Consider the following 26875-nt stretch of genomic DNA (forward strand, 5'->3'; position numbering starts at 1 on the left):
AAAAAAAAGCAGAGAAGAGGCAGTAGGGAGAACGATCACTTTTCCGTCCGTTCTAGATATTGCATCATAGCAGATCTTAACCGCACATTAGCCACACCTCCTACACCGTATGCGGGTACGATCTTCCCCATCCGGGCAAAACAGCTGGGGATATAATCACGACGAATACGTGATACTCGCTCGCGCCATCCCAATCCTCCTGGCGGTTGCCGGTTATAGAGATCCAGACCAAGCATGTGCATGGGTGTGCTGGCAAATTGCATGAGGGCCGGACAGGAGAATTGAGCTATCGCTGCCTTCATCCCGGGTGTCGATGCAATATAATCGGGGATCGATGGCGCTATTAACGTAGGGACGTTGAAGGAAGCGAATATGGTGATGCTATCGCGGAGACAGAAGAGTGCATAGGAGACCTTGGGTACTGTGGCAGCGCCGGAGGGGTGACAGGAGGCCGGGGGAGAGGCCGTGTGGGCAGCTGTGGATGACGGAGATGGTGTAGGCTTGGACTGTGCGCCAAATATCCGCGCGAACCTAGCGTCCTTGTATACACAGATTCCCATGTTCACCGTTGTCGTGGCGAGGAACTTGGCTGTTCCGGCAAATACGGAGGAAAACGATTCGTTGCGCATGGTGGACGAGATCGTGTCAATAGCATTGGCGGTCAAATATGTCGATGTGTAGAGTGTATATATAAGGAGAAATGGTGTACTGAGGAAGAAGCCCGCGGGGTGACGAATCATAGACCCGAAACATGATGTGATCGTCTGTCGAATGGGAATGCCTTTGGATGCTTTCTCGATGATCGCACTATCAAGCAGTTGATGTCAGACTTTGCAGCAAAAGACCGGCGAGATTGCATGCTTACCGATCGATAACAGTAATAACAGGGCACGTCAAAGCGCCTGCTGTGGCAGCGCTGGCGATATCCACACCCAGTCGCGAACCTAATCGGCTGGTATTCCAAGTGGAAGTTGGCCGCTCAGTGACAGCCTGCATGGAGAGAGCTCCATCAGGGGAGATAGCATTTCCCGACATAATCTTCAATGGCGCAGAACGACAGTAGACTCAAAATATAGCAAATATGAGTCAACGATAAAACCTCAACGAAGGGACGCGACGCTGACAAGAGACGTCATGCAAATACCAACAGGGCAGACGTCGCGTAGGGCAAAGAAAGCTCAAGAGGAGGAATCAGGGTAACCAAATTACAAAGACATCCTGCCGAAGCAGAAACTAATGGAGATGACATCTCAATTTCCGAGCGTAGGGGGGAAAGCAATATGCTGACTCGCTGACTATCATCGCGGACGAGAATGGACCGGCCGATAAAGGCCTTACCGGCGACTCGGAAGCGCTCCGGTGCCGGCCGAGCGATCCCCCGGCAAATATTCCCCAGGACACGGATATACGTTTATAGCTGCCACCCAGTTTTTTTGACCCAAAACTTTTTACCGCAGTATTGCCATGGGAACCAGGTTCGGATAATCACACATCGATACTGCTTTCTTTTATAGAGCATCTTTATGTAGTTTGTACAAGAAAATTTTAGAAAAAAAAATATAGCAGAGGCTCCGAACGCCGCATCAATGTACCACCCGAGACATGCCCACGCACTTATTTTTCCGCCATGAGAACCCAAAAACATACATTATGTATACGTAAATCAGTTGTTGGTTGTGTTCGCTTGGAAATCATCCAAGGTCAGGTTGACAGCTCCAGCTTGGACCAGCTAAAGAAATGGATTAGACCAAAGTTATCAACTGCGCATGTAGAGTGACAAACTTACCGCCCTTGTCAGATCGTCAATCAGATCATCTGCATCTTCAATACCCACGCACAGACGGATGAGATCCTCCGGCATAGCGCGCTCCTGGCGCGTCTTCGCATCAATACTAGCATGACTCATCCGGCAAGGCATGCTGATCAAACTGTTCACGCAGCCGAAGCTAACACTGATAGCCCATAGCTTGGCACTCTCAACGATACGCTCACTCACACCCACATCGCCTGTCTCGAATGAGAGCACAGCTCCAGCTCCACGAGCCATTGAGTGGTGGAGGTCATATTGAGGGTGCGACCGCAGCCCAGGGTATCGGACCTTGAACCCATGGGACTCGAGGAATTCCGCAATACGCTGTGCGTTTGCTTGCTGCTGATCCATCCGTACCTTGAGGGTCTTCACTCCACGCATCAAGAGCCAAGAATCGAACGGAGACAATCCGCAACCAGAGGCATTGATTGGGAAGTACAATCGCTCGCCGAGAGCCAGGTCATTAACAGCGATCACGCCAGCCATGAGATCATGGTGACCCGACAAGTACTTCGTTCCACTTTCATAGACGATGTCCGCTCCCAGTTCGAGAGGGTTAAGCAACATCGGAGACATCATGGTGTTATCGACAGCCACAAGGCAGGTAGAATTCACTTCATGTGCGGCGGTAGCGATCTGGGGAATGTCGACAATCTTAATGAGAGGGTTGGTAGGGGTTTCGAGCAGGACCATGGCTGTCTTCTCGTTCAGCACTTCCCGCACCTTCTCCGGCTGAGTGGTGTCAACATGATGGACGATGATACCGCCATTGGTCGACAAGTATTTAAGCAGACGGTGTGTTCCACCGTAAAGATCATCGCCAGTCACGACTTCATCACCAGGACGAAGCAACCGAGTGATAACATCCAATGCAGCCATGCCGGAGGAAACAACCAGAGCACGCTGAGCGGACATGACCTTAGCTAGGTGGCGTTCAAGGTGCGTTCTAGTCGGATTGCCGGAGCGAGTATAATCATACTCTCCGCCTCCACCACCAGATGTCTGTTTGAAAGTGGCGCTCTGCAGCGATGAAGGTTAGCACTATTGGTACATGCCTAGCATTGTCTCAATAGTAGGGTATCTTTGAGGGGTACGACAGTACCTGGTAGATGGGAACGCTGCTGGCGTTGTACTGGTCACCGCTGTCGGTGTAGACGAGTTCTGTGGCAATTGCATAGCGCCTTCCGGTATGAGGACTGGAAGGAGCAGGTGACGGAGGAAGATTGTGACCCTCGAGATCTACGCTAGGGAACGCCTTTTTTGCTGGATATGCTGAGGATGAAGCCGCGGGCGCGGCACCGGATCCTGAAGCCGACATCGCTGCGGGGATAAGCGGAGAGAGGGGGGCAAGGACGGAAAGAAGGATAGAGCACTGTAGAAGCGAGAGAAACGAATACCCCTAAGATAGTAGGGTATAGGAAGAAGAAAGGAATCACAAAACGATTGCCAAATCAATGGAAGGATGAAAGGGAGAAGAAGAAAGATAATATTTATTGTTCCCCGGAAGAGTCATGCGAGAGTCGCCCCGTCCTTCATTCTATCTTACCCGACACGGTAAGGATGGCCTCCCCACTCCTGCTCGTTCATTGGCTGGTCCACGTAAGTGTCGATTTCGTCATTCGCCGCCTGAGGCAGAAATTGAGAGCCTGGTTTCTTTCCTTTAGATATCCTTTGATTTAGATCTCTATGTATGTACAGGAGCTCATCCAGAGCCCATCCAAATCCCCTTCAGATGCAACTATTCAGAGAAAAACAGGGAACCAACATCAATATCACATAAACTCCTCATCCGTACGCCAGACACGAAACTGTCTTAGGAGTGACTTTTCCTTGTCCTACTGAGGCAAATGTCATGTCGCAATCACCCGCATGTCTGTCGCTAGGTCATTGTACAGAGCGAAGACAGCGACAAGTGGCATTGCCACACATCCATTTAGTATGTCCACCGGAGATTCCTTCGTTAGTACACCACCAATGAGACAGCTCATCAATCAAGAAAGAGGCTCGGATAAATGCAGTAGCCTCTGTAAAGCAGAAAAGAGATATTATACACTTGTCATGATGAAGGGTCGTCATCGCATATACATTCCATATTCATGCTCAAGTTGACAGGTCGCCGAAACTACCATTAATGCCGAAAAATTGGAACCTAGGAAACAAACCATCAGTATGAGGAGAACCCAGGTACATACTACGTAACATACCAATCTTCCACGTTCAAAGTCGTCGGTGCTGTTGGCCCACTCCGGGAGCTATTACTCCAGGTGTCATCCTGGCTAGCAGCCTCCACCCCGGTATGTAGGGCTGCTTCTAACCCGGCCATTGGCCAAGGCTGCTGATTCTCCATTCCGAACACCTGTGGCGGCTGCTGACCTTGCATACCCATCCCGGGAGGCATGTTCGAAATGAGCTCCGGGCTTCCCTGTGTTCCGGGAAGACCTCGGGAGGACATCTGATGAGGCATCATATGTCGCTGATCCATGCCTTGCGTCTGTAGCTGAGACGGCATCTGCAATTGTGGATCGACAGCATTGTGCTGCGGGGAAGTCAACTCAGGGAAGATAGCAGTGCCATCAGGGAACAGCTGGTCGGGCTGGAAGTTTTCCCAAAGCGAAGGCGAAAGGTTGGGTGAAGTACGCGTAACCAGGAACAGGTCGGGCGGCGTTGCAGGAAGGGAAAATTGAGCGTTGAATGGAGTTGTCGGCCGCGTATTACCTCGAGAGTTGCCCGCTGGAGGACCAGTAGGAGAGCCTTGGGGAACGTTCAATCCAGGCTGTCCCATTTCCCTTGAGGGAGTCACTGCAGGCGTCTGAGGCCGCGAGCGCTCATATGAGACTGGTGGTGTGGGACCGCCGTTTGGCAAACCGAGGTCCATATCGTCAAATTTACGCTTTGGCGGGTCAGGTTTCCTTGTGGGCTGATGTTGAGCCGGGTCATGTCTTATCCTTTGATGCCTTTTCCCTGCAGCTTTCTGGAGACGCTCCTCAAGAACTTTATTTCCCAGAATGGATTCAAACAGAGTACGGACCATCTTGGCCACAAGCCAGACTTTGGAGACATCTTTCAGAGCCTGCATGCATATATTGATCCTCTCCTGGCATGTTGCCACAACTGTTGGCACAGATGACCGCATCTGATACACGTGCATGATCAGGGCCGAGAACAAACTGTAGACGCTGCGACACTGTGAGTGCTTAATGCGGAAAACGGACACACTATCGAAACTTACATGAAGGCTGGCGTATATCGAATCTCCTGATGTGTCTGCAAATTTTCCACGATAGAAGTGATCATTCCAGCGGCCTGGAATGCGATTGTGCGCGAGGGGTAGGCCATCTCTTCTACGCGGTAGCTATTTGGGGCAGAAGAAGCTGGAGGCATGTGCGCCCGATGCAAAAGACAAAGGGTAGTGCTTTTATCTGCATTAGTCCCGTGTAGAGAGTCCCGGGGAAGTGTAAAGCTTACTAGTAGTTCGCATGAAGCAGGGCGGCCCAGAAGTGATGATTCTGCCGTTGCCAGCACACCTCTTTGGGGCAATTCTGGAGCCAATCTGCCAACGCCATATCCGAATGTGTCAGATCCATAGCATTCATGCGTCTCGACTTCGAAGCCACAGAGTACTGCTGCGCAAGTACCAAACCCATGATCTCGCAGAGCTTCACATATTGCAGGAAGAACTGTACATGCACGGGGTCCGGCGGATGCTCAGCTGCTATATCAACCTCGTCTTCGATAAAATCGTCCTCGGTTAACATTCCAACGTCCGAGTCATCTGTATTGATACCGATAGGGCGCCCCAAGGCCACTGCTACGGATCGGTCCCTTGTAAAGAGAGTCCACCAAATTCGCTTCCAAAGTCTTTTATCCGGCTTGCTCAGTTGGGACGATTCAACGCTGTGAAAATTAGATGGTTGTCCATAATGTTTCAGCAATGAGGGCAACAATATACCTTCGATGCATACCCGACCCTTGTGCTACAACCATAGCCACTCTTGTCCAGTAAAAGACGTTTTTAGTAACGTCCTCCGGGCCCTCCCAGTACCAGCCCAGGAGTACCAAGGCCTGAACAATCGTGACACGGTCATCTTCATAATTAGCGTCGTAGAGTGCTTTTGCCCGCTTGTAAAAGGTCATGGCTGCTGGGGTTGTTGAACCATTGGCATCCATCAGCTGAGGGTTTGTACACACCCTGGAGCCAGCGAGAAGAATAGCCTGAAGGAGCAGTAAGGAAGGTGGGTTCTTGGGGTCGCGATAGTGTCGCATGAAACGGCTGCGATTAACAATGGGTACTACGGGGGCGACCCATTTGAAGTAGGCATCGACTAGTTCATCACAAAGAGGCTTTGGCGGCAGAAGAAAGGCGCCACGCTGATGAAGGATATCCAGTTCCAGGTTATCCAGATCCGCCAATCTAGCACGAGAGCCGCGAACATTGGGCGGGAGGGGATAGTGTACAACGTCTGTCGTTCCATGGCGGTCCTGCACCAGGAGTGAAAGATTCGAGGACTCGCCGAGGTAAGCAACCCGGCCAGCTTCCTTGATTGGGGCGCGCGCAAACTTTGGTTTCATGAACTGGGCATATGCTCCATTTTGGGTGGCTTGCTGAGCGGCCTGCGACTCTGTGAGTGATGTAACAGGCATACCGTCGACGGCCATTCGATTACTTGAATAACCGAACGCATCCTTGCCGTCCGTTGTCGACTGCTCCTCCGTGGGTGTTTCCTTCTGGGGATTATCTTCACTACTGCTCATTTCGATGGCGAATCAGTAGATGTTGGGATAAAGTCGATAGCGAATCGATGTATGAGGTATTTGAAGACATACCCGGAGCTCTCCTTAGCTTTTGTTTGGTTCTTCTTGCGTTTCGGCGTGGGGATCTTGCACTCGATCGAAAAGGCCACACAGTTGGTGCATGGCACACCTAGACTGGCAGCATCGCAGCGTACCTGTGGGTAAATGACGCGATTAGCGATCTCCTTTACTGCAGAGACCTAGCAGGGCGGGCGGGTGACACCGGAAGGGATGGGACCCAAAAAGGCGATCGAATCAGTCTGGACCCGGGGGGAACTTACTTTTCGAGCATGGCATGTCTTCACGAGATAAGACGAAAAATAGGTTAGCAAACAATACGCTCAAATAAAAACATTATCGTGGTTGCGTTATGCTACCATCACTAGGATTGCCTGATGGATAGATAGCATGATAGGGGGGAGGGCAGCAAAGCAAAGCTGCGATGTGCCGAGGTGCCGAGGCTTTCACAGGTCGCGTCGACCTCATAAGAACAAAGAGACATACCTCACAAGCACGCGACGCACGTTGTCTATTGAAACAGCGATTAGATAAATCTGATTAGCATCCATCTGTACTCCTTTAAAATCTCGACCGTTCCCATCCACCCAGGGACCCTTTCCAACTCCAATTTTGATGATCTGCGACCATCCCCTCGTGCGCTGCAGCCCCGCGACAGCGCAGAAACCCACACTTGGTGAACCACCCCAGGGCAAGGAAATATCATCACACACCTTCTGAAACTCATCTGTCCGTTTGGGCCCGCTCGCACTGTAAGACCTGAAGTTCCCGTTGAGCCTGTGGCGCTTGGGGCCGGGCTGGGTCTGGAAGTAGAATCTGTGTGATTTTCTCCTGTTGTGCTCATGGCCAAAAAGTATCCATGCAGAGAAAACGCGACCGAAAGAGCGTTCGGAGCGACGAGGGCGATAATATAGGGATTGGGGATATAGCCAAGGTTATAGAAAATATAAATAATGTAATAAATCCAGAATTGGCAAGGCGAAAAGAAAAAGAAGAAAATTACAAGGAACCGAAAGGTGTGCCTTGACCACGCTTGTTGTCCCTTCTGGTTCTCTTTGCAGCGCTTTTTTTCCTCTTGCTCAGCTGCTACTGGGGTAGGTAAAAGTACTAGGGAAATTCACGGGTCGAAGGTCGCCGCCACCCGAATAATGGATGCGATGCGATCGAGGGAAAAGGGAAGGGAGGGAGAAGGGAGGGCACGGAGACCGAGAATCACTCCAGTAGGAGGGTGGGAATGTGTGGACAGAGAATTTCTCGGAAGGTCAAAGGGTTGTCAGGAACCTGAAATTCTATAGACAGGGTTGTGGTGGTGATGGAACTGGACGGGCGAATTAATGGATTCGAGAGGGTAGAGAGAGAGGGCAAACCCCGCCAAAACGAGCAAGGTAGAGTTCCAAAATGAAGGATGGAGAACAAAGGGCGCGCGCGCGCGAGAGAGAGCGAGAGAGAGAGAGAGTATACTCCGTTCTGGATGGTGGCAGAAGGACACGAGCGGGGAGTGGCAATAATACCATTAGCAGTCAGAACGGTGGACTTTGGGGCGGATCATCCATCCCGGAAATAGATGATGTGGAGAAGGGTGATTAGTATTACTTCGTTTCCTGTTGCTAGACGGGTGAACTACTGCTGCACTAAAGTCTTGATGGTTGGCAAATCTCTCGGTAGCGCCGGCGAACTAACCTAAGGATCCAGAAAGGACCAGGGTCCATGTCTGGGATTCTGGACAGTTCTCCTCCGTGGATAATTAACTCCTGGGACTTACCATGGTGGAGTGGCACACGGTATTTCTTAACTGTCTTTTTGGGGCTCCTCAGAACCTTACTCGATGCAGCAGGTAGTTAAGTAGGTAACTGTATGGAAGTGTATGACACCCAAAAGGGCTGCTTCCCAAGGTATGGAAGCTACTCCTAGTACTACTAGTAGTTAGTACCTCAGGTTGTCTGTACCTAAAACCAAGCAAGCTCGGTATGGTAAGTAATACACCGGGGATATCCTCGATGTAACCCAACCCGAACCAGATCCTGGTCCATAGGGTCCTCAACATTCAACCAGTGAATGAATCTCAGCTGCACGTGTCGCCTTTTCCTTCCTGTGCGTTTAAAGTTCTTTCTGTGTCTCCCGGTGAATGACTCTGCCAACTTTAAAAACCATATGGACAGGTGTAACTAAATGCAAGGGGATAAGCTGACCGGAGCTTTAAGCTTCTTTGATGTATTTTTCAACTCCACACAGGTTTATGTTTTAGGTAATCTGAATCCACATGGACTCCTGCACTACGTATCAGCATTTTATGCGTCAATGACTGAAGGCATAAGATCTTGCACTTTATTACATAAATTACATAAGAACAGGAACTGATAACCATGAACAATCACCGGGAACAACAATTCAAGATTAGGCAGGCAGCCTGAGAGACTAATAATTAGGCATCTTGAATGAAGCTACACGATAGTAATTAGGCAATGACTCCACCAGACCTCCAGGTAAAACAACGGACTTAAGATCCGCACGACATCCAGATCAGGTGGACTCGAAAACGGCAATGGGAATTGGTCTAGTTTTTGGGGCACATGGTGGCCCCAAGGTCCAGTCCAATCCCAAGCGCACGGTAAGTTCGGCGGTCTGTCTACTAAAGGTCCATCATTGCTCACCACTTACCCCTGAGGGTTAGTCCCAGAATCAACAATGGGAATGTCCGTTAAAACGCTTGACTCGTGCGAAATCCAACGGGCTGCCCCTAATCGGGATTCACTGAACCCCGTTGCCCGCGTAGTACTCATGTCAAAATATATATAGTCATACCTCGATCGATAACATATAATCTGTTCACCGTAGGCTCGGAACTCTCCACAACCCCATATCATCCATATCTGCTGGTCATGTAGTTGTAATTGCATAAATGCGTAGAAATATACACACACACATATATATATATCCATATTGAGATTCTATATTTGAGATATACCGATCGGGGATATATGACCAGAACATCCCCTGCACGGATACGAAGACACTCTGTTCCTGCATTCCACCAGATCGGGGATTAAAGTATGAGTTGCATGGATGTACAGCGTGTGTAGCTACTAGTACTAGTAGTAGTACTAGGGGTATGTGCCGGGGTCGGCTTCTGCAGTGGACGACGATACGAATACGCAATTCAATATAAGCACGAACGTCTGATCATGCGATATATAACGCTCAATATCTATCACCATATCGAATCAGATAATCTCGAACAAGATCCTTTCCCCAGAACGCGCACCTCACATCCCCCGAGATCCAACCTCTTATTGCCACCCACCTATCACCAGACCTCGTTGCCCACACCCTCGCAGTCCATTCCCAAGACGGGATAGGATCCTCCCCCCTCCGCACAGACGTGGCCGCACTCCATACCGAAATTCCTCAGACGGGGGTTATGAGAATCCGAGCAAAGCCTCATTCGCCGTTCCTGACAGGGAGCACGATTGGCACACTGGAATTCAGGCGGTTGGCTCCCCGCAATCTCGCTTCGGGATCTGTCCAAACCTTAAGGCTTATGGTACGGTACGTAGGGAGGTTTCGGAGAGTTTGGCGGGAGTCGAACTCTGCACTGATGACTGACAGGTACGAGCACTGGGGTGGTCTAGGCGCTGACACCTCCAGAGTCGAATTGCGTCATGCTCTGGCTTGTGATGCCTCGGCTCATGGGGATCTACATTTCCTTTTTATTACCATGCATGCTTATCAGGCCGCTCAGAATGGCGTGCAATGCAGATGGAGCAGGGCCAAGTCTGATCATTGAATAATGTATTAAGGTAATAATAAAAGGTATGAAATCTATCGAGAGGAGAAATATACAGAACATCTTCTATGAACGGGCGTCCTGATCAGCCTTGGTGGTGATCCCCACGTGCACCGTATCATCCCCGGATTTAACAGAATCCGGAGAATGTCCACACGCCACGGACCCATTGACAGCTTTCGCAACTGCGGACCCGACGGTGGTGGCGGTGTGTCCAAAGTCCACTCCGCTGATGAATAATTCACTCAAGAACTCCAGGACTGCCACGAACGTACACAGGAAACTGGCAATGCAGAAGTGACTAATGGTCGTGCCAATCTCCAGCCAGGATCCTTCGTCACGGACCATGTAAAAGAAGTTTAACGTCATTACGTCCGAGATGGACATCACAACCATGAACAGAGCGCTGGGGGCCACCTGCAGTCGGCGATTGAGGATGCCCAGATTGGCGCTGATAATCGCGAATGGGATCAGAAGCTTTAAGATCAACAACGCGCCCTGAGTAAAGGGGTTAAAAATCGGGATAAGCCGGTACACGCTATCCAGCGAGAAGGATGACACAGATGCGATATTTCCGGTACTGAAAAATCCCGACTGAAGAAGGAAAAAGAAAAAGAGCGCCACACGTGCATCGGAGACGCTAAGTGTCCGGTATCGGTAGGGTTGGCCTTCGACTACCACTGTGCTTCCCGGACTCGGCTTCTTCGCGGGTATAGAGCCATTTGCCACACCATGATCCTGCTCCCTAGCTGGGGCCGCAGTATGAACATAGATGGCCTGCTCCAGCCGCACCCATGCCAGGAGAGTCATACAGAAGACAAAGTAGAATAAGCCTTCGTAAGAGATGGTAAGGATAATGAAAATCGGAGAAAAGGTAAGGAAGATAACCATCAATCGGTGCAGGTAGTGACCATTGGGATACAGACGGTGGAGAAACGGCAGCAGGAGCGAAAAAACTACATTTATTTGGTATCAGTACTGACATGTCCTTCGGTATCCGTCGCGGGATTGGGCGACTAATCAAAATAGCCTGAGGGATAAAAAAGGCGAGACAGCACGTACCCAAGATAGACCACCCAAGAACCTGGTTCCCAAGAGGAAGGCCCTGCTTGGCCTGAAGAGACGCTGCACTTGACCTGGTTACAATCAAGGCAAGCAGGATCATACCGACCTAGACAGACTTAGTCACAATATCACAGCATGAAAGTCCAAGAACTTGTGGTTGGTAAAAGCAGGGGATCTAGTGTGATTGGCATTGATGAGGGCTTCCATACCTGTGCACCCATAATAGTTCGCGAGCCGCAGCTAGAGACAGTCGAGTTTGGATCGGAAGAGCGCTTCTGTCCCAAGATAGAGCGTTCAAAGATAAGATATAGCAGACCCGTCAAGAACATCAACAGAGAACCACAGGAACTGCACGAAAAAAAAAGCCAGGTAAGTATATGTTTGAACAGAGGTGGCCTATGGCCTTGGGGATCATCTCGTACATCATCGTCGTGTCCTCAACTTTGTTGGCGGGCAGGAGAGTAAAAATGCTCATAAGGAAACAACCGAGTGCCCATGATGCAGAAAGCAACTTATGCCCGCCAAGGAACTTTGTGCCGTAGGTTACTGGCCAAAAGCCCCCCAAGACAAAGCAAACTGTGAAGATTTCCCGGTGAAAATAGGATTGCACCTGTAGATGGTACTGTCAGCCGCGTACTAATGAGTGAGGGGCAGCTAAACGCACCAATGCCTCCAATACACCCACATATAGCAAGAGCTGTATGACGAATGCAAGGTACCCGCTTACAGAATGGACATGACCCAGTAGTATCTCACGGCCAGCAAGCAAGGCTTTCCGCCGTGCGAAAACCTCCTCCCAGAAAAAGACTGGAAACAGTGCATAGAAGTAATACCTCCATGAAGAGCCTTGATACAGTAAGACGGAAAAGAGAGCAACGAGGATAGATGAAAAGAACATGATACTGAACGGGGTGCGATTCGACTCGGCTTTACCGTGCAGGACATGCAGATCAATTACCGTCGTCAAAGCGTAGGCAATCCAACCCAGATACCCTAGAGAGACGATAGTCCTCAGGAAGAGCCAATCATATGTCTGCAGGTACCGCAAGCCCTCCAACGCCGTAACTAAGAGCTCAGAACTCAATTGAATTGAGGCGTCGTAAGACTTGTTCGCAATTAAGGTTTTGATCCTCTCAAGACGCACCTCCACGGATGTCTCGCCGCTATCTGCAAGAGGCTCGAAAGGTGTGTACCGTAATAATGCGTCCCGTTTTTGCTGTTCCTTGACACGGTACATTTCCAGAACCCCCTGCGCATTCGCAAGCGCTGCCAACGCCTTATCTTTAGGACTAGTATCTAGATAGCCGAGGGGCAACTGTCCAACGGAATTGGTGGGAAAGTCAAGTCCAACCAAATAGGCCATGAGGGCAGCGACGTCTGCCTGTGCAACATCATTGCGCTGGACGCGATCAAGGCCCCAGTCTGCTGACACTCCATCTTCGTGTCCTGATATGCTTCCCTCGTGTGTGTACCTGGGACTAGCAACACCAGAGCCCCAAGCAACTAGCGGGGTTCTAGTATTGTCAGGATGACCGTCCCCATGGCTTCCCCAATCGCTCATGCCATGATCCGCAGTGAATACAAATGACGTCTTGCCATCACCGTAGAAATTCTCCACAAGTTGCGTGATTTCCTGCACACCCTTATCTACCAGCTTGATGTTGCGTAGGTACTCCTTTGAATAGGGCCGGTAGGAATGACCAGTAGTATCTAGACCAAGAAGGTGCAAGAAAAAGACCAGTTTATCTTCTCGCAATTTCGCATCCAACTCCGGGTTTTTCTTTGCAGATGCGAAGAGCTCCTTAACCTTATCAAAAACCCAGGTGTCAAGCTTGGTCGCATCAGCCGAGAAGTCTTCCGCTTCTTCTCCGTATGTGTCTGCGTCGATCCTTCCGGGAACGGCACCCTCTTTGAACATTGGAAGAATATCCGGGCTCCCCCAGCTCCATGTATGCCGGCTTCTATTGAAGACGCTATCGAAGTCCACTGGATTGAGTTTCCAACCCGTCGTCACTGCCGAAACATCTTCATACAACCCCGCGATAAGCGCAACATGGCCAGGTCTCGATTCGGTGGGAACTCGCGTGTGGGAGATGCCGAAGGTTCCGTGAGAGAGAGCGCGGGACCGAATAAAAGGCGCAAGGTAGATCGGTTCTTCATCTTCAAGATCTGTAGGTGCATCTGGGTCAGGCAATGCTTGGAACGCCTTATCGGCGCGCAAGCCGTCCGCCACAAATAGGAACAGACGCTTGGCCGGTGCCTCGGATTTGGTCTCTCTTTCCACGCCGAAGGATCTCATGCCACTGACAATCGGACTGACAAAGTAAATGTCAAAGATCGAATAGGCGTACATTAGGTGGAAGACTACCGCGAGGGTGAGAAACCCAACGCGGCCGACACGCGCCATGGTTTCTTTTGCCAGCCCCGGATCAATTGATGGGCAAGGGTCTGTGTAGAAGGATATTGGCTAAGCAGGAGATCAGATAGGGGTAAAATTGAAAAGAAGGACAAGTGAAGCAATGGGGAGCTGACAAGCTGACAGCAGCCTCAAAGTGATCTTCCGATGAAAGATGGCACTTTTCCGCGTCCCTGACACCTTGAGGAACTTGGGGATGTCCACAGCCAATCGGCGGTCCTCAATACGGCACGGCAGCGGCTACGGTAGACGGCACCCACGGGTTCCGCAATTGCCCCTGATACTGATATTACTAGAGGTATATACTACTGAATAAAGGGGCGTTCCAAACTTCTAGACGTCCACCGAGGTTCCCATTATCTCATACCCGCAGATGTTTGTAGTTGCATATGTAAAAGTCGATCATCCAAATTAACACTAAACTCCTGATCCAGATGCCTTGTCCAGATACCTTCTCCAATGACTATACGCCGTTACATTGCCTTTACTCCTACCATGCAAAACGGAGCAAGGACTCAATTCATAATCAAAGCAAGTTGGTTGCGCAAGTAAAACCAATTCCGAAGGAAGTGCGTGTACGAGCGGAGGAACGATCAAGAGCTATCAATTCCCAGTGCTTGTCCGCCGTTTTGTGAGAGCGTCAATGACTCTGGTGTAAAATTTCGACGCTTGCTGACGGACGAAAGTGATATCCACCGTTAAATACTCGGGAAGGATGTCGATCAAATCGCGATCTCGATTGTCATCCAAAAGTGGGATATACTGAAACTCTGCATTCTCAAAATTGGCCGACGAAACGTGCGGTACGGCCAGTTTGAAGTGCAGTGCTATCGCTAGGTTAGAGTATTTCTCATGCAGTCGGAGGTATAGATACTCACTTCCGTTAATGCCTGTCTGGATACAATCATACAGATTGTCGGAGTCTCCCTTCTTCACATCACGAATAATTAAACCCGTAAGGTCGGTGTAAAGGTCCTCCTTAAGCTGTGCAAACTGAGCTGCTTGCGCGGCTTCAGCGTTTGCTACGGCATTAGCACGGTTGTTACTGCCCTTGATGGCGCTTCCAGGGACCTTGGCGGCAGCGCTTTCCAGACTCGCTGCTGTATTCCGAGCAGCTGCAAGTTTGGTCTGCAAAGCTTTCACCTCAGTTTGAGCGGAAGAAAGTTGACTGGTGGTATCTTCGGCTTGCGATTTCAATTGAGCAATTTCTGCATCTCGCTCCTTCATCTGGTTCTGCAGTATCCGGCTCTGCTGACCAAGAGCTTTTTGTGCCTCCAATTCTGCCTTTAGACCAGCAACCAAGTTGTTTGAAGCTAGATAAGTTAGTATATTACTTCTTACGCTAGGGGAGCCGGGATTCACGTACCATTCGTCATTGCTTCGCATTGTTTCCGTAATCTTTCCATATTGGCATTTGCTTCTACCACGCCTATCTCTTTGAGGGTTCGGTAGCGACTCTCCAAAGTATCGTACTTTTTTGTGAGTTCTCCGATCTTGCGCCTTAACTCCGGCTCCGCGTTAGGTTTCAGTGGCGAACTCTGCAGAGGACGTTGAGTAGATTGTCTACGTTTAGTTGGCGACATGGAGACACGGCGCGGTTCTACTGGCTCCTCTTGGATAAAGGTTTCCTCGACAACATCTGGCGCAGCCTTTTCACCTTCTGACACCTCCTCTTCCGGTTCCGACTGTGGATCAGCTTTCCGCCGTTTCGTGGATTGTTCAGCCTTTTCATCGCCTTTTACCGGTGATGTATGCTGTCGCGTATTCCTCGGGGTATATTGAAATTCGCCGTCAGTCTTGACCTGCTTCTCAGCAGTTGCCTTGCGTCGTCCGCGGGAGGTTGTAGGCTTCGCGGGTTTCGCAGATCTAGCTGACCTAGTAGCAGGTTGCGATGCGACTAGCTCATCGTTAGATGCAGGCGCGCTCTCCGGTATGTGAGGACCAGCGTCTTCCTCCGCTTCCTCGGGTTCCTTCTGCTCTTCTATCTCTTGGGTAACAGATTGCAGTGAGCCCCTGCTACCCCTTGGTCTCCCCCTTCTTGTGCTCCTCTTCGGTGCGGCCTCCGGCGCCTGCAAGGGCGCAGCTGTGGTGTCATTCTTCGATTGGATTGGTGGCTTGAGCTCTGCTGACTTCGAACGAGGGCGTCCTCTCGGCTTCTTCGTAGGGCGCTCATCGTCGCGTGGTTCCTGGGCCTGCGTCGCGTCTTCGTTGTCGGATTCTGCTAAGTTAGAAAGTTTGGCCGCGGCCTTTCTCTTTGGTGGCATTGCAAGAATGTAAATTTATATAATTTTATACAAAATAGTAGAAAGAAAAGGTACTGCGCAACACTTGTATTGTACACAGCGATTAGCACGACAACAAAACTCGGACGAATGATCACTGGCGCGTCAGTGGGACCTTCTCCGCCTACGACACCGCAAACCAACCAACAGGCAGTGAAGCATGTGACGCTGTCGGCAAAGCCACGGCTCCGATCAGCGCCACAGCTGCTTTGCCGACCCGAGTAACATTCAGCTGGGTTCGTCGCATAATTTATCTGCATCCCGCTGTTGGCCTCGGGTACCTTGTTGCAGCTGGATTTCTGAAGCAGGGCCGTGCTCTGTACCTTATAATATAAACAGTCGTTGGTATTGAGCGCAGTTGTATCGTCATGGCTTCAGCGCGCGGTCCGAGATGGCAGCAATTCTTACAGGAATTGGTGATGGTTGCCGGCACTGTTAGTCAAACTTGATCCCCCCGGTGTCGCTTGGACTAACAAAATATGCTCAGTCGGCATCTGCCTACTTCCTCATTCGATATCTCCTATCTCGTCTTGATTTCGACCCGGAAAGCCAAAAGAAAGAGGAGCAACGACGCAAGTCGGCTGCTATTCTACGGAGACTCGATGGGGGGGAAGAGTCGGATGAAGATTCACCACGCAGAGAAGGCAAGAGGGGGCGGAGACAAAAGCGTGGAGACCTTGCCCTGAATCAATACGAACAAGCGATCGCGATGGATGTTGTTGCCCCAGACGATATTCCCGTGTCATTCGAGGATATTGGTGGCTTGGACGAGATCATCGAGGAGTTGAAAGAGTCTGTCATCTACCCACTAACCATGCCTCACCTCTATTCATCTACGTCTTCACTCCTTACGGCCCCGTCCGGTGTTCTGCTGTATGGTCCTCCTGGGTGCGGAAAGACTATGCTTGCCAAAGCGCTTGCTCATGAGAGTGGGGCATGTTTCATCAACCTACACATATCAACTCTGACAGAGAAGTGGTACGGTGATTCGAATAAGTTGGTTAATGCAGTCTTCTCCCTAGCCAGGAAGCTGCAGCCTTCCATCGTCTTCATTGACGAGATAGACGCTGTTCTTGGCACTAGGCGGAGTGGAGAACATGAGGCAAGTGGCATGGTTAAGGCAGAGTTCATGACCCATTGGGACGGCCTTACCTCCGCCAACTCGTCGGGTGAACCCCAGCGGATTGTTGTGATGGGAGCAACAAACCGCATACAGGATATTGACGAAGCCATTCTCAGGCGGATGCCTAAGAAGTTCCCGGTCGTTCTTCCTCCAGCACCACAACGACTTCGAATCCTTAGTCTCGTACTTAAAGATACCAAGGTAGATCGGGAGAACTTTAACCTCGACTACCTTGTTAGAGCCATGGAAGGCATGTCAGGCAGTGATATCAAGGAAGCCTGCCGCGACGCAGCTATGGCACCCGTCCGAGAGCTTATTCGGGAGAAAAAGGCTGCTGGTCTTCAAATGAACACCGTCGACCCCAAAGAGGTCCGTGGTCTTCGAACAGAAGACTTCTTCACACGTGCTGGAGGTGTTAGGGTTATTCCCCCGCCTACACAACTGCAGGCATCCATCAAGGCTAGCTCGGAGAAAGAATGGAGTACAGAGTCCGAGGCGACCTCTGAAGTTGAAACACGGCCATCTGCGGAAATGGCGGAGCCGCCGGAGTGAAGTGTGTGATGAATTCGTGAACTTATCTTGTTAGCCGCCTGTCTATGTTACTTGTATACACCACGAAGGGAAAGGCGTTCTGTTTTTATTGTTTGAGCATATTGCCAGATATTTAATGGCCTTCTCGGATATGGCTATCATATGTGGCAATTTCCACCCCATCCTGGTTATGAAGTCCGATACTGCCCATAGAGTATTTTTTGACGGCTCCTCTGTTTTTGGTATTATCCTTAGAGGAATCTCCCAATGGATCAAATGAACGAAGCTTCACTGTATATTTGACAGGATAGAGTATATGTACTCGGAGTAGTGCATATGGTTATGCAATGCGTCATGATATTACTAGTAGTGTTGTCGTAAGCAATTACTACACCACAGTGGGAGGGAACTCGCCGGTCCGCGGGCAATACGGTACCGTACATCCCAACGGTGGCCAACCGGAGGCTGGAAGGTAACCTACGTAGTATGATAAGAACATGACAAGATCGACTGGGAAAGGATCGCCTCTTAGGTTCCCGATCGAACACAATTTTGTCTTTTGCTTTGGCGGAACGTCCCTCTCCTCCGATTCCTACTGTTGCTGCTTTTTTTCTTCTTTTTCTTTTCTTTTTTTTTTTCGTTCTCCCTTTATTTGGTGGTCGCTTCCTTCCTCTCAATTCCCCCCTTGGCAGAGTTCTGAACGACCTATCTAATCTCAGCGGGCGCCGTAAAGTCTCCATTTTCTTGACCTTTTACATAAGACCTGGACCCGCCCCGCCGTGAGTGGACGACGTCTGGACTTGCTACTAGTAGTAGGACTAAACTCGGGGGGAGTCGTCATCACAAAGGAGGTTAAACCACTAATTTACCCTTTCTGCCACATCCCGCACCCCGACCATCCACCCCCCATACTCCCTGCTCAGCTTTCGATGGTCTCCCTAGTTCGATGTCCCTGATTCTCTGGACTGTGCGTCATATTGGACCTCAATCCACTGTGTGAAGGTCATCATTTATTGGACGGATTACTGAATTGCACTTACCCTAGCACGTTAGAACGTCGCTTTAAGGACACGGATGCGATAGGGACGGAGACTGGATGACGAACGTTCTGCTATAGGGCCTTCCCATGGCGCTTTGCGTTTGGCGATCATTCACCCAACGTTTCCTTCTCTTAGGAGAGCTGACGACATTCTCTTCCCTCGGATATAATAATCGTTATCGTCGTCAGGGATGAGTTCCAGTACCAGCTTTGCCGACACCCTCAGCCCTGGGACAAATGGTACGAATGCCTCCCGTAGGTCCACCTCAACCGTGCGATCACGCCCTCGCCGCTTGGTATCGTTCACCGACGATGAAAGTGATAATGGAAGGCAGTTGGAGCCCTCCGGGTTGTCCACCACCCTGTCCTCGGATCTCCCAGTACCTCGATCTCGTGGTACCACCCCGTCACCCTACACATCCCGCGGAGTTTCGCCAATGCCCATGAGACATCCTTCCCGAGTCACATCTTCGCCTGGCCGCGGAGCGAGTAGCTCGTTAGGCGGGTTCAGCTATACTGGAAAGAATCAAGTCAACTTCGCGGAGTCGTCGCGAGCTGCCGTTGACTTTCTAGATGCGTCTTGGTCATCGTTACAGAGCTTGGCCTCATCGGTTTTGGGAAGTGATACTGCACGGCCCGCCACCAATGGAACGCCACGGACACACGCGAGGAAGCCTTCACGCCCCGATTCGTACATGGGGAACCCATCGCGAACTTTGACACCCTCGTCGTGGGGACCGGCAGCTCCATCTACCTCCGCAATTGGCGCTGGAACTAAGGAAGAACGGCAAGCATTTGTACAGGCTAAGAAAAGAGAAGCATTGCTACTGGCGGATACAGAGATGAATGGAAATATCAATACGAAACACAAACGACGCGATTCTAGTGATCGGACGGGCCAGTTGATAGTAGGTTCGAACCTGGACGAGGAAGCTCTGGCGTACGTACATCATGTCCAGCCGACGGACAGTATAACGGGGGTAACGATACGCTACGGTTGTCAGCCTGCGATATTCCGGAAGGCGAATGGCTTTTGGCCCAGTGATAGTATTCAAGGTCGGAAGACAGTTCTTCTACCAGTCGATTCTTGCTCAGTCAAAGGACGACCCATTCGGCATGATTTAAACCTGGTGCATGCTGAGAGTTCCAGACGCGACTCTCTGGAAGATCCAACTGGGAGCTCAATAGCTCCGAGTTCGATTTCAGGGCCTCGCGATCAACCTGAAGCAATCCCGGACGCTCCTTCAGAGATGGAAGCTGACCAAATATGGAAACACGAGTCCTGGGTCCAGATCGATGGCTTCTCTGCGCCTGTCGAGATTGGACGCGTTCCACGCAGGGCGTTAGGATTCTTTCCGCGCTCAAAACGGAAATCTATTTCCTATACTGACTCTGAGAGTCCTTCGTTCTCTGGACGCGAGAGAACCCCAACATTATCCTCGACTTCATCCACCATTGAACCTCAATCCTCACGCGTTACATCTATATCTGGAAATAGACCTCACGCGGATTCGGCAGGGTCACAAACATCAGCTAAATCTAAGCCTGCCGTGCGCCATCAACGTCAACGCAGCAATATACAATTAGCTGCGCCGGGAGTTGGCACCCTTGATCGTGATGCAATGGCTCCTGGGCCGGCTCTCGACGGTCTGAGTAAATTCTTTGCCCAGCATCTACCGAACCTTGCCCCCGCTCCTACTCCTCCGAAATTTCAAGACTCCATGGAGTACACTTCAAATTCTGTGTCCAACGCTCCCACTGGCTTGGACAATATAGGCGGTGCAGTCGAGGGCTGGGTCAGGAAGATGACCAGCCGAGCCAAGGCTGGGTTTAATGAACTGCAGCAAAGCACGCAAGGCCACCAAATGAATGGCACAGCTCATCGACCTGCGACACGAGGGGCGGGAGACCTGATTGAGCTTAATGACGGATTAGAATCTCGTGACACGCCAAAGATACTGCGGCCCGAGTACAACCGATCTGGAACAAGTCTTCACGACGGTAGCTCAGTGAGAGGCCGTTTCCATAGTCCTTCGGCAGGGACGAGCAGGACTCGTACTCCTGGGGACAGGTTCAAGGACGATTGATGTCGAGCATAATCTTGCTACATACTTTTACCCCGAGGCCAAGTAGCCACCCTTTTTTCTTTCTATTTCTATCTTATTTTGGCAATCCGTTCGGGCAGCGGCAACGATAGGGACCAGATACAGTTTTGCGGGACTTTGTGATATAAGATACCTTACCTTCCATGTACGCTTATAGCATAGCGCGGCGCAGCAGGCTCATACTGTTGGCTAGTTGATGATACGTTGTAATTGCTCCTTGGATTATACAATTGGCTATTCGGGTCGGTGTCTTTGCTGTGGCCACTCATTTTTGTGTTTAGCAATTTAGATTCCCTTTGTGCTGGTATATGGACTGACTGCAAATGCCGAGTACTGGCATACTTATGGGGGCATTTGAGGAATTAGGGATAAATCAATATAACTGCCCGTACAGTCAATATCTATCGATTCCTTCTTTACGTCCACGAGTCGTGCAGAAGGTTCGGTTTTGAGATATACGATTCGTTCACTTTGCTGTGACGTGTGGATGTTTCTCAGTCTCAAGAGCTAAACAAAAATATAACCGACGTTTCCAGTTCCCGAGCCCTTTCAAAGAGATGTTGCTTTCATCCAAGGGTGATCGGCCAAGCCAAGCCAGGGTCAATTACTATTACTTCCCTATTTCATATCGCATCACTATGATCAGAAATCACCTCCGGTCGTTAGAAAGGAGTTCAATTCTCAGTTCTCAACCTCTCAGCCTCTTTTTACCAGACCAATTACTCGAGGTGCGCTTAAGCTTACCCAACCCCTTCGCAGACTCAAGAATGATCCTGTGAAATAGTATCAAGAGACCTTTCAGATAGAGTACGAAAGTTTAAACTGCCTGATTGGTATCCTGTTTTAGGGCTGCCCACTGCAATACCCTGGTCGACCTTGTTTTATCCACGTTTGTTTCTTAGCTAACTTGAGCTCATGTAAACAGCATATTGCTGATAGCTCGCCTTAGTTCAGAAGCTGGGACGTCAGAGATTTCTAGATGCAGATTGTGGTAGAACGACCTTTAATGTCAGTTTGAGGTGTCCGTCAAACCTTGACCCATCCGACAGTAGATACATATTACCATGATCTTCTGTTTTTGTCACTATGGGTGATATGGATGATGGATGGCAAGATTGACTATTGTGCGTGCGCATTTATCACATTTTACGAACTGGGAATTTCGCCAGGGGCCAGTTTTATATAGACTCACGGCTCCACCCGAATAACAATATTGTTGACAGTAATTAGCATGTCAGATGGCTAACCGATCCTGAGTGGGCATGTTCATTACCAGCATAAACATTGCCTCTGTACTAGTAGTTGACAGACCATGCCATGGACGATCTAACAGGGAGCATCTTGGTGCCTTCAATCACGCGTCCGAAGGTTTTGTGGATGTCTTTTAAGAAGAATATCTATTTACTTCTATAAAGAATGTCAGTTCATGTAGGGCAAAGCTTCTGGTATTTCCACGCCTTTGACATCCCGAAATGCCCTTTTAACCGTTCCTTTCAACATATTCACCCCACCTTTGCTGCAACCCTCTGTGTCAATTCTGACCTCTCGCGGATTGCATCGCACTCTATGTCAGTCAGGCCCACTCATCATCGACGACATATCTAAATCGCTGGAAGCCCGGCGGGGGTACTTACCCCACACTGTTGGTCCGGACGATTTCTTCGTATTAACCCATAGATTTCCCCGTCAATCATGTTGCCGCTTCCATGTATCAAAGCGCAAGGATGCTGATGTATAAAACGTATGTCGAAGATGTAAGTATGGAAGTAAGGCTATAAATCAATATTAACTGTCACCATGGTGCTCACTCACCTGATTCTTCTAGCTACTACTACAGCGAAGTTTGTAGCGGCACTGCCTTTGGACAGTAACACGTCGCCTCTGCCTCGTTCAGATGTTTACTTCAACGTCCAGCAAGCGGCTGCAGGCGCAGTACCTCTGGATAAACAGCTGATGGGGCTGTCCATTGAGTAGGCTGCTATTCCCTCCTTCCACTAGATGTGGCACTAACCGAACATCACTTTAGATTTGGGAACGCAGTAGACTATTTTGGTGGTGTCGACAATCCCAACGCCTTTTCGAAACAACTTCTACAGAACATCGTTGATCGGTCTCGGAATCCAGCTATTCTACGCATAGGTGGTAATACTCAAGATCGAGCTAGCTTCTGCGAGAACTGTAACCAGACAATGAGCAGCATTGTACTAAACGACCCCAATGACCCCAAGGGCACCGAAGCAGTGGAGGTCACGTTCAACAAGAACTTATTTAATGTCCTGACGACCAACGTGCCAACTGGAACTCCGATCATTTTTGGGCTCAACTTTCGCAACAGTATGTGTCTGTTCCTCCTGTTCCTGTGGTTTGCTGACAATCATCACTGCCGTACAGACAGCTACAGCCTGGCCCAAGCTGAGATAGATAGTGCCTTCAGATACATCGATCAGTCTCTGGTCATGGCATACGAACTAGGCAATGAAGTGAACCTGTATGGAGACTTTCGACCACCGGACTACGACGTGAATGATTATGCCAGTCAAATGCGTGAATGGATACCACGTCTCCGAGCTCGCTCGTCCGCCACTTCCAGCTTCCAGTTTCCATCATTTGCAGGCCCGGAATTATTCAAGCCGGATATGAGTATCTCGGAACTAGTGAGACTAAACGTACCACAGTCCATTCCAGGAATCGAATACTTCTCTGTCCATGGCTACCCTTGGAATATATGCACGGGTATGTTTTCCCCATGCATATATGTTTGAACAATGTTTCCTCTTTCCTGCCACTATTCTAGTTCTCACCCCTCTCTAAATGTAAACAGACGAAGACGCCGCCAAAGTCGACCTACGAAACCTCCTCGACCACCAACAGACCCTAGCCCTCCTTGATCAATACAGCAGCGAGATATCCGCCGCAAAGCCACTGGGAAAAATGATCCACATGGGCGAAACAGGCTCCGTTGCCTGCCACGGGAAGGACGGGGTATCGAACACGCTTGGCGCAGCACTCTGGCAACTAGACTACGCACTCACTGGCGCCACAGCTGGGATTGATCGATTCTTCTTCCATAACGGCAAAGGCGACTTTTATTATTCTACGTGGGAGCCGTTGCCGACGGATACATCGCCAGTTCCCCATATTAACCCTACGTGAGTCTCATGACCTGTCCACCTCGGAGACATTGTAATCTGCCCATAACTGATGCACAGAGGGAAATAGATACTATAGCATGCTCTTCATTGCGGATCTCGTAGCAGACCTTAAGGTTCCTAGGGTCGCGCCGATCACGTCGCTTGATTCCAGTTCCGCTGTGCATTTTGCTATTTACGATAATGACCAGATCCAGAAGCTTGTTATCTTGAATATGGCGTACTTTAACGGGACAACTACCCGGTCGAGAAGGGAGTTCAACGTTGCCTCTAGCCTTGGGTCCAACCTAAGGGTTAGACGCTTGACGGGCCAAAGTTCCGATGCGAGAACTGGCGTGACTTGGGCTGGTCAGAGTGTCGACGCGAGCGGGAGCATCATAGGTGACTTGAGCATCGAGAAGGTCTCGACTGGCCTCGTAACTCTGCTCTCTTCGGAGGCTGTCATAGTAGAACGAGAGTGATGCTGGCAGCTACTTACTATATAGCAACAAACCCCCCACCCACAAAAAAAAAAGCAATGAAATGCATAGGATAGAAAGGGCAATGGAATTTTCTAGTAATCCCAGCTTCGATACTGCCTCTCATACTCAGCACACTTGTCCAAGGTCGAACGACAGACTTCCAGCATGAATTTGGGAACAGATTCCAAAAGACTGTCACAGAATATAGGATCCTCCTCCCTCCTCAGAGTCCTGAGATTGTCCGTCGTGAGCTGGACAACAAGATCTCTCAGTCCACGGTCGTGCTCTTCCGTTGAGCTGTATACTTCAATTACGGAAGAGTTAAATGAATCTCGATTAGGATTTTCTAAGAAAGAGTTTTCAAAGGATTGCCTGGCTTTCGTCTTAAGCCCGTTGATCTGAAAATAATCACCTTGTGCGTACATTTGAGCGTGGAAGACGGCCTGGCAACTTTGGAACTTTGCGGTACTGGTTTTCCGAGGTGGGCGTGGATATGGTCCGACGTCCCCATCCAACTCAAAATCTAGGTCTGCCCCTGTTTGGGGCGAACATTCGGAACTATTTTTCGAGTTCAGGAAGGCTTGGGTATTTGGAGAACCGTCATAAGTATAGTCGCCCGTGTACAAAAATTCGAGTGTCTTTTTGATGAGCATAGGATCACAATCCTCGAGGATGATCTCGCCGTTGCTTTCCTATAAGCGTTTGGATCAATCTAATGATCGTGCCTGAAAAGAACTGCAGTATTCACTCTAAAGCGGCTATTGCAAGCGACCTCAAAATACTGTGATTGAGGACAGATAATGTTCTGATGGGCTGGAACAACTTCATCACCACATTTGATAGACAGATCGCTGTACTTCGGATTGAGATAATGACTAATTGGAATGCCCGTAGTTAGCTAATTGCGCGCAATAGGATTATTGATAGCAGTGTCTAACCTAAGGACAAGGTCTTTCATTCTTTTGATAATTTCTTCGTTTGAAGAAATCGGCTCGGTAGGTGCAACAGCTGTACCAGCGGATTCTAATACTGCTGACTTTCTTTTCTTCTTTACTTTCTTCATCAAGAACTCGTGTATCTTTCAGATAGGACAAGGTGAGCTCTATTTCAAAACCAAAAAAAAAGAAAAAAAAGAGAAAGAAAAAAGAAAGAAAAATCACGATTGCCGTTATTTATGCCGCCTTGAACAAGCGAATGCGAGCCGCTGTGTGGGTGCCCATGAATCGAGTCAGTCATCAGCTTCTTGCTGGTACTATGCTTTGCCCAGTGGCATAGAATGTGCAGGTCGCCCATGACGTGGCCATGCATCAACCATCGCCATCAGATTGTGCCAATGGTAATGGGAGAGTAAGAGCAGAAAGGCCATGGCGCCGTACCCGGTCATTCTACAAAACCCCTGTTCCTAGATCCGCTTAGGACCACCACCCACCAACCGCCCAGATTCTATTTTTATTGGTCGCCCCATGTCGGGCAGAGTCCTGATAAGTTATGCATGTCGCCAAGATTGAAGGAAATTCTGCACCTCCACGCGTAGTCTTGCTTGCAGGGATAGTCCAGTATGTGTAAGAATCATTCTCTGGTTTGATTGCCCACCTGCGAGCGGTTGTAAAATTTGGATTTGATTCGCCCTCTGATTGTCTAGTACTTGCCAAGAGAGATCATTCACTGGTCAACGTTGATCTCGAGGTAGAGTACGGCAGTCCTATGAGATATGATACCTCCAAACTAGCCTAATTCTTGTGGTGACGTCCCCCCCCCTCTTAGGGCTATCCGGATACACGCTAACTCTTTGCAGGCGAGTACAGAATCCTGGAAAGCCCGCGATTCGAGCCTCAAGGAGCAGTCGACGTGGACAATATTTGCGAGGAGTGGACCAAGAAACACGGGTGGAAATCATATTTCCTACCCTGGCTCTGGTGCCCTTCCATTCCCCGCAACATCCTTGTCATCAGTTCCACTAATACTTGGACCTATGCAGTATGCTTTACACCTGGAGCCCATCCTTTGGCTGCTTCGGCCTCCTGAATTCTGCCTAGTGTACCTGCTATTCCCGTCGTGGTGGGCGGCCTCGAGACATGATTAGCACTGGATAACTTTTGGAATACCTGTCCATGCCACGTCAATAAAACATGTGAGAAGAGGAGGAGGAGGAGGAAAACTTTGCTGTGGTCGTCTAGTGGCTGTTAATACTCAACGATATCAGCCCACGTTACATGTATACAAAGTCAACCCCCCTTTCCTTTACGTACAGATTTGTTTCCTCCTCTTCTTCTATAGTCCATACCAAGCTCCTCGCACGAA

General features: G+C 49.8%; 9 protein-coding genes across 9 annotated transcripts; 3 read left to right on the forward strand and 6 right to left on the reverse strand.

The window, feature by feature from the left end:
• Positions 1-35: 35 nt before the first annotated feature.
• On the reverse strand, positions 36-1035 carry ABOM_011751 (uncharacterized protein; the record flags this gene model as incomplete). The annotated part of the gene is made up of 2 exons (XM_022538879.1): positions 36-807; positions 866-1035. The coding sequence occupies 2 exons, from the start codon at positions 1033-1035 to the stop codon at positions 36-38; spliced, it is 942 nt and encodes a 313-aa protein (XP_022383301.1).
• Positions 1036-1663: 628 nt separating this feature from the next.
• ABOM_011752 (cystathionine beta-lyase STR3) lies at positions 1664-3128 on the reverse strand (the record flags this gene model as incomplete). Its single annotated transcript, XM_022538880.1, has 3 exons — positions 1664-1729; positions 1787-2830; positions 2913-3128. 3 exons carry the CDS (start codon positions 3126-3128, stop codon positions 1664-1666), a joined length of 1326 nt encoding a protein of 441 aa, XP_022383303.1.
• A 782-nt stretch (positions 3129-3910) lies between these two features.
• On the reverse strand, positions 3911-6562 carry farA (CeGAL family transcription factor; the record flags this gene model as incomplete). The annotated part of the gene is made up of 5 exons (XM_022538881.1): positions 3911-3959; positions 4015-4986; positions 5040-5222; positions 5276-5704; positions 5760-6562. The coding sequence occupies 5 exons, from the start codon at positions 6560-6562 to the stop codon at positions 3911-3913; spliced, it is 2436 nt and encodes an 811-aa protein (XP_022383302.1).
• Positions 6563-10469: 3907 nt separating this feature from the next.
• On the reverse strand, positions 10470-13875 carry ABOM_011754 (mannose-ethanolamine phosphotransferase MCD4; the record flags this gene model as incomplete). Its single annotated transcript, XM_022538882.1, has 5 exons — positions 10470-11359; positions 11466-11574; positions 11678-11816; positions 11891-12078; positions 12133-13875. The coding sequence occupies 5 exons, from the start codon at positions 13873-13875 to the stop codon at positions 10470-10472; spliced, it is 3069 nt and encodes a 1022-aa protein (XP_022383298.1).
• Positions 13876-14487: 612 nt separating this feature from the next.
• ABOM_011755 (putative chromosome segregation protein (Pcs1)) lies at positions 14488-16148 on the reverse strand (the record flags this gene model as incomplete). Its single annotated transcript, XM_022538883.1, has 3 exons — positions 14488-14711; positions 14763-15197; positions 15251-16148. The coding sequence occupies 3 exons, from the start codon at positions 16146-16148 to the stop codon at positions 14488-14490; spliced, it is 1557 nt and encodes a 518-aa protein (XP_022383297.1).
• A 386-nt stretch (positions 16149-16534) lies between these two features.
• On the forward strand, positions 16535-17841 carry ABOM_011756 (protein-degrading AAA family ATPase MSP1; the record flags this gene model as incomplete). The annotated part of the gene is made up of 2 exons (XM_022538884.1): positions 16535-16600; positions 16654-17841. 2 exons carry the CDS (start codon positions 16535-16537, stop codon positions 17839-17841), a joined length of 1254 nt encoding a protein of 417 aa, XP_022383300.1.
• Positions 17842-19050: 1209 nt separating this feature from the next.
• Positions 19051-20946, forward strand: ABOM_011757 (putative LysM domain protein; the record flags this gene model as incomplete). The annotated part of the gene is made up of 1 exon (XM_022538885.1): positions 19051-20946. One exon carries the CDS (start codon positions 19051-19053, stop codon positions 20944-20946), a length of 1896 nt encoding a protein of 631 aa, XP_022383299.1.
• Positions 20947-22761: 1815 nt separating this feature from the next.
• ABOM_011758 (glycosyl hydrolase family 79 C-terminal domain-containing protein) lies at positions 22762-24574 on the forward strand (the record flags this gene model as incomplete). Its single annotated transcript, XM_022538886.1, has 5 exons — positions 22762-22934; positions 22991-23298; positions 23356-23697; positions 23786-24113; positions 24184-24574. The coding sequence occupies 5 exons, from the start codon at positions 22762-22764 to the stop codon at positions 24572-24574; spliced, it is 1542 nt and encodes a 513-aa protein (XP_022383296.1).
• Positions 24575-24666: 92 nt separating this feature from the next.
• On the reverse strand, positions 24667-25532 carry ABOM_011759 (BTB/POZ domain-containing protein; the record flags this gene model as incomplete). The annotated part of the gene is made up of 3 exons (XM_022538887.1): positions 24667-25266; positions 25323-25449; positions 25513-25532. 3 exons carry the CDS (start codon positions 25530-25532, stop codon positions 24667-24669), a joined length of 747 nt encoding a protein of 248 aa, XP_022383295.1.
• Between the last annotated feature and the right edge of the window lie 1343 nt (positions 25533-26875).

Source organism: Aspergillus bombycis, assembly GCF_001792695.1.
Source record: "Aspergillus bombycis strain NRRL26010 chromosome Unknown contig00192, whole genome shotgun sequence".
NCBI classification, from domain to species: Eukaryota; Fungi; Ascomycota; class Eurotiomycetes; order Eurotiales; family Aspergillaceae; genus Aspergillus; species Aspergillus bombycis.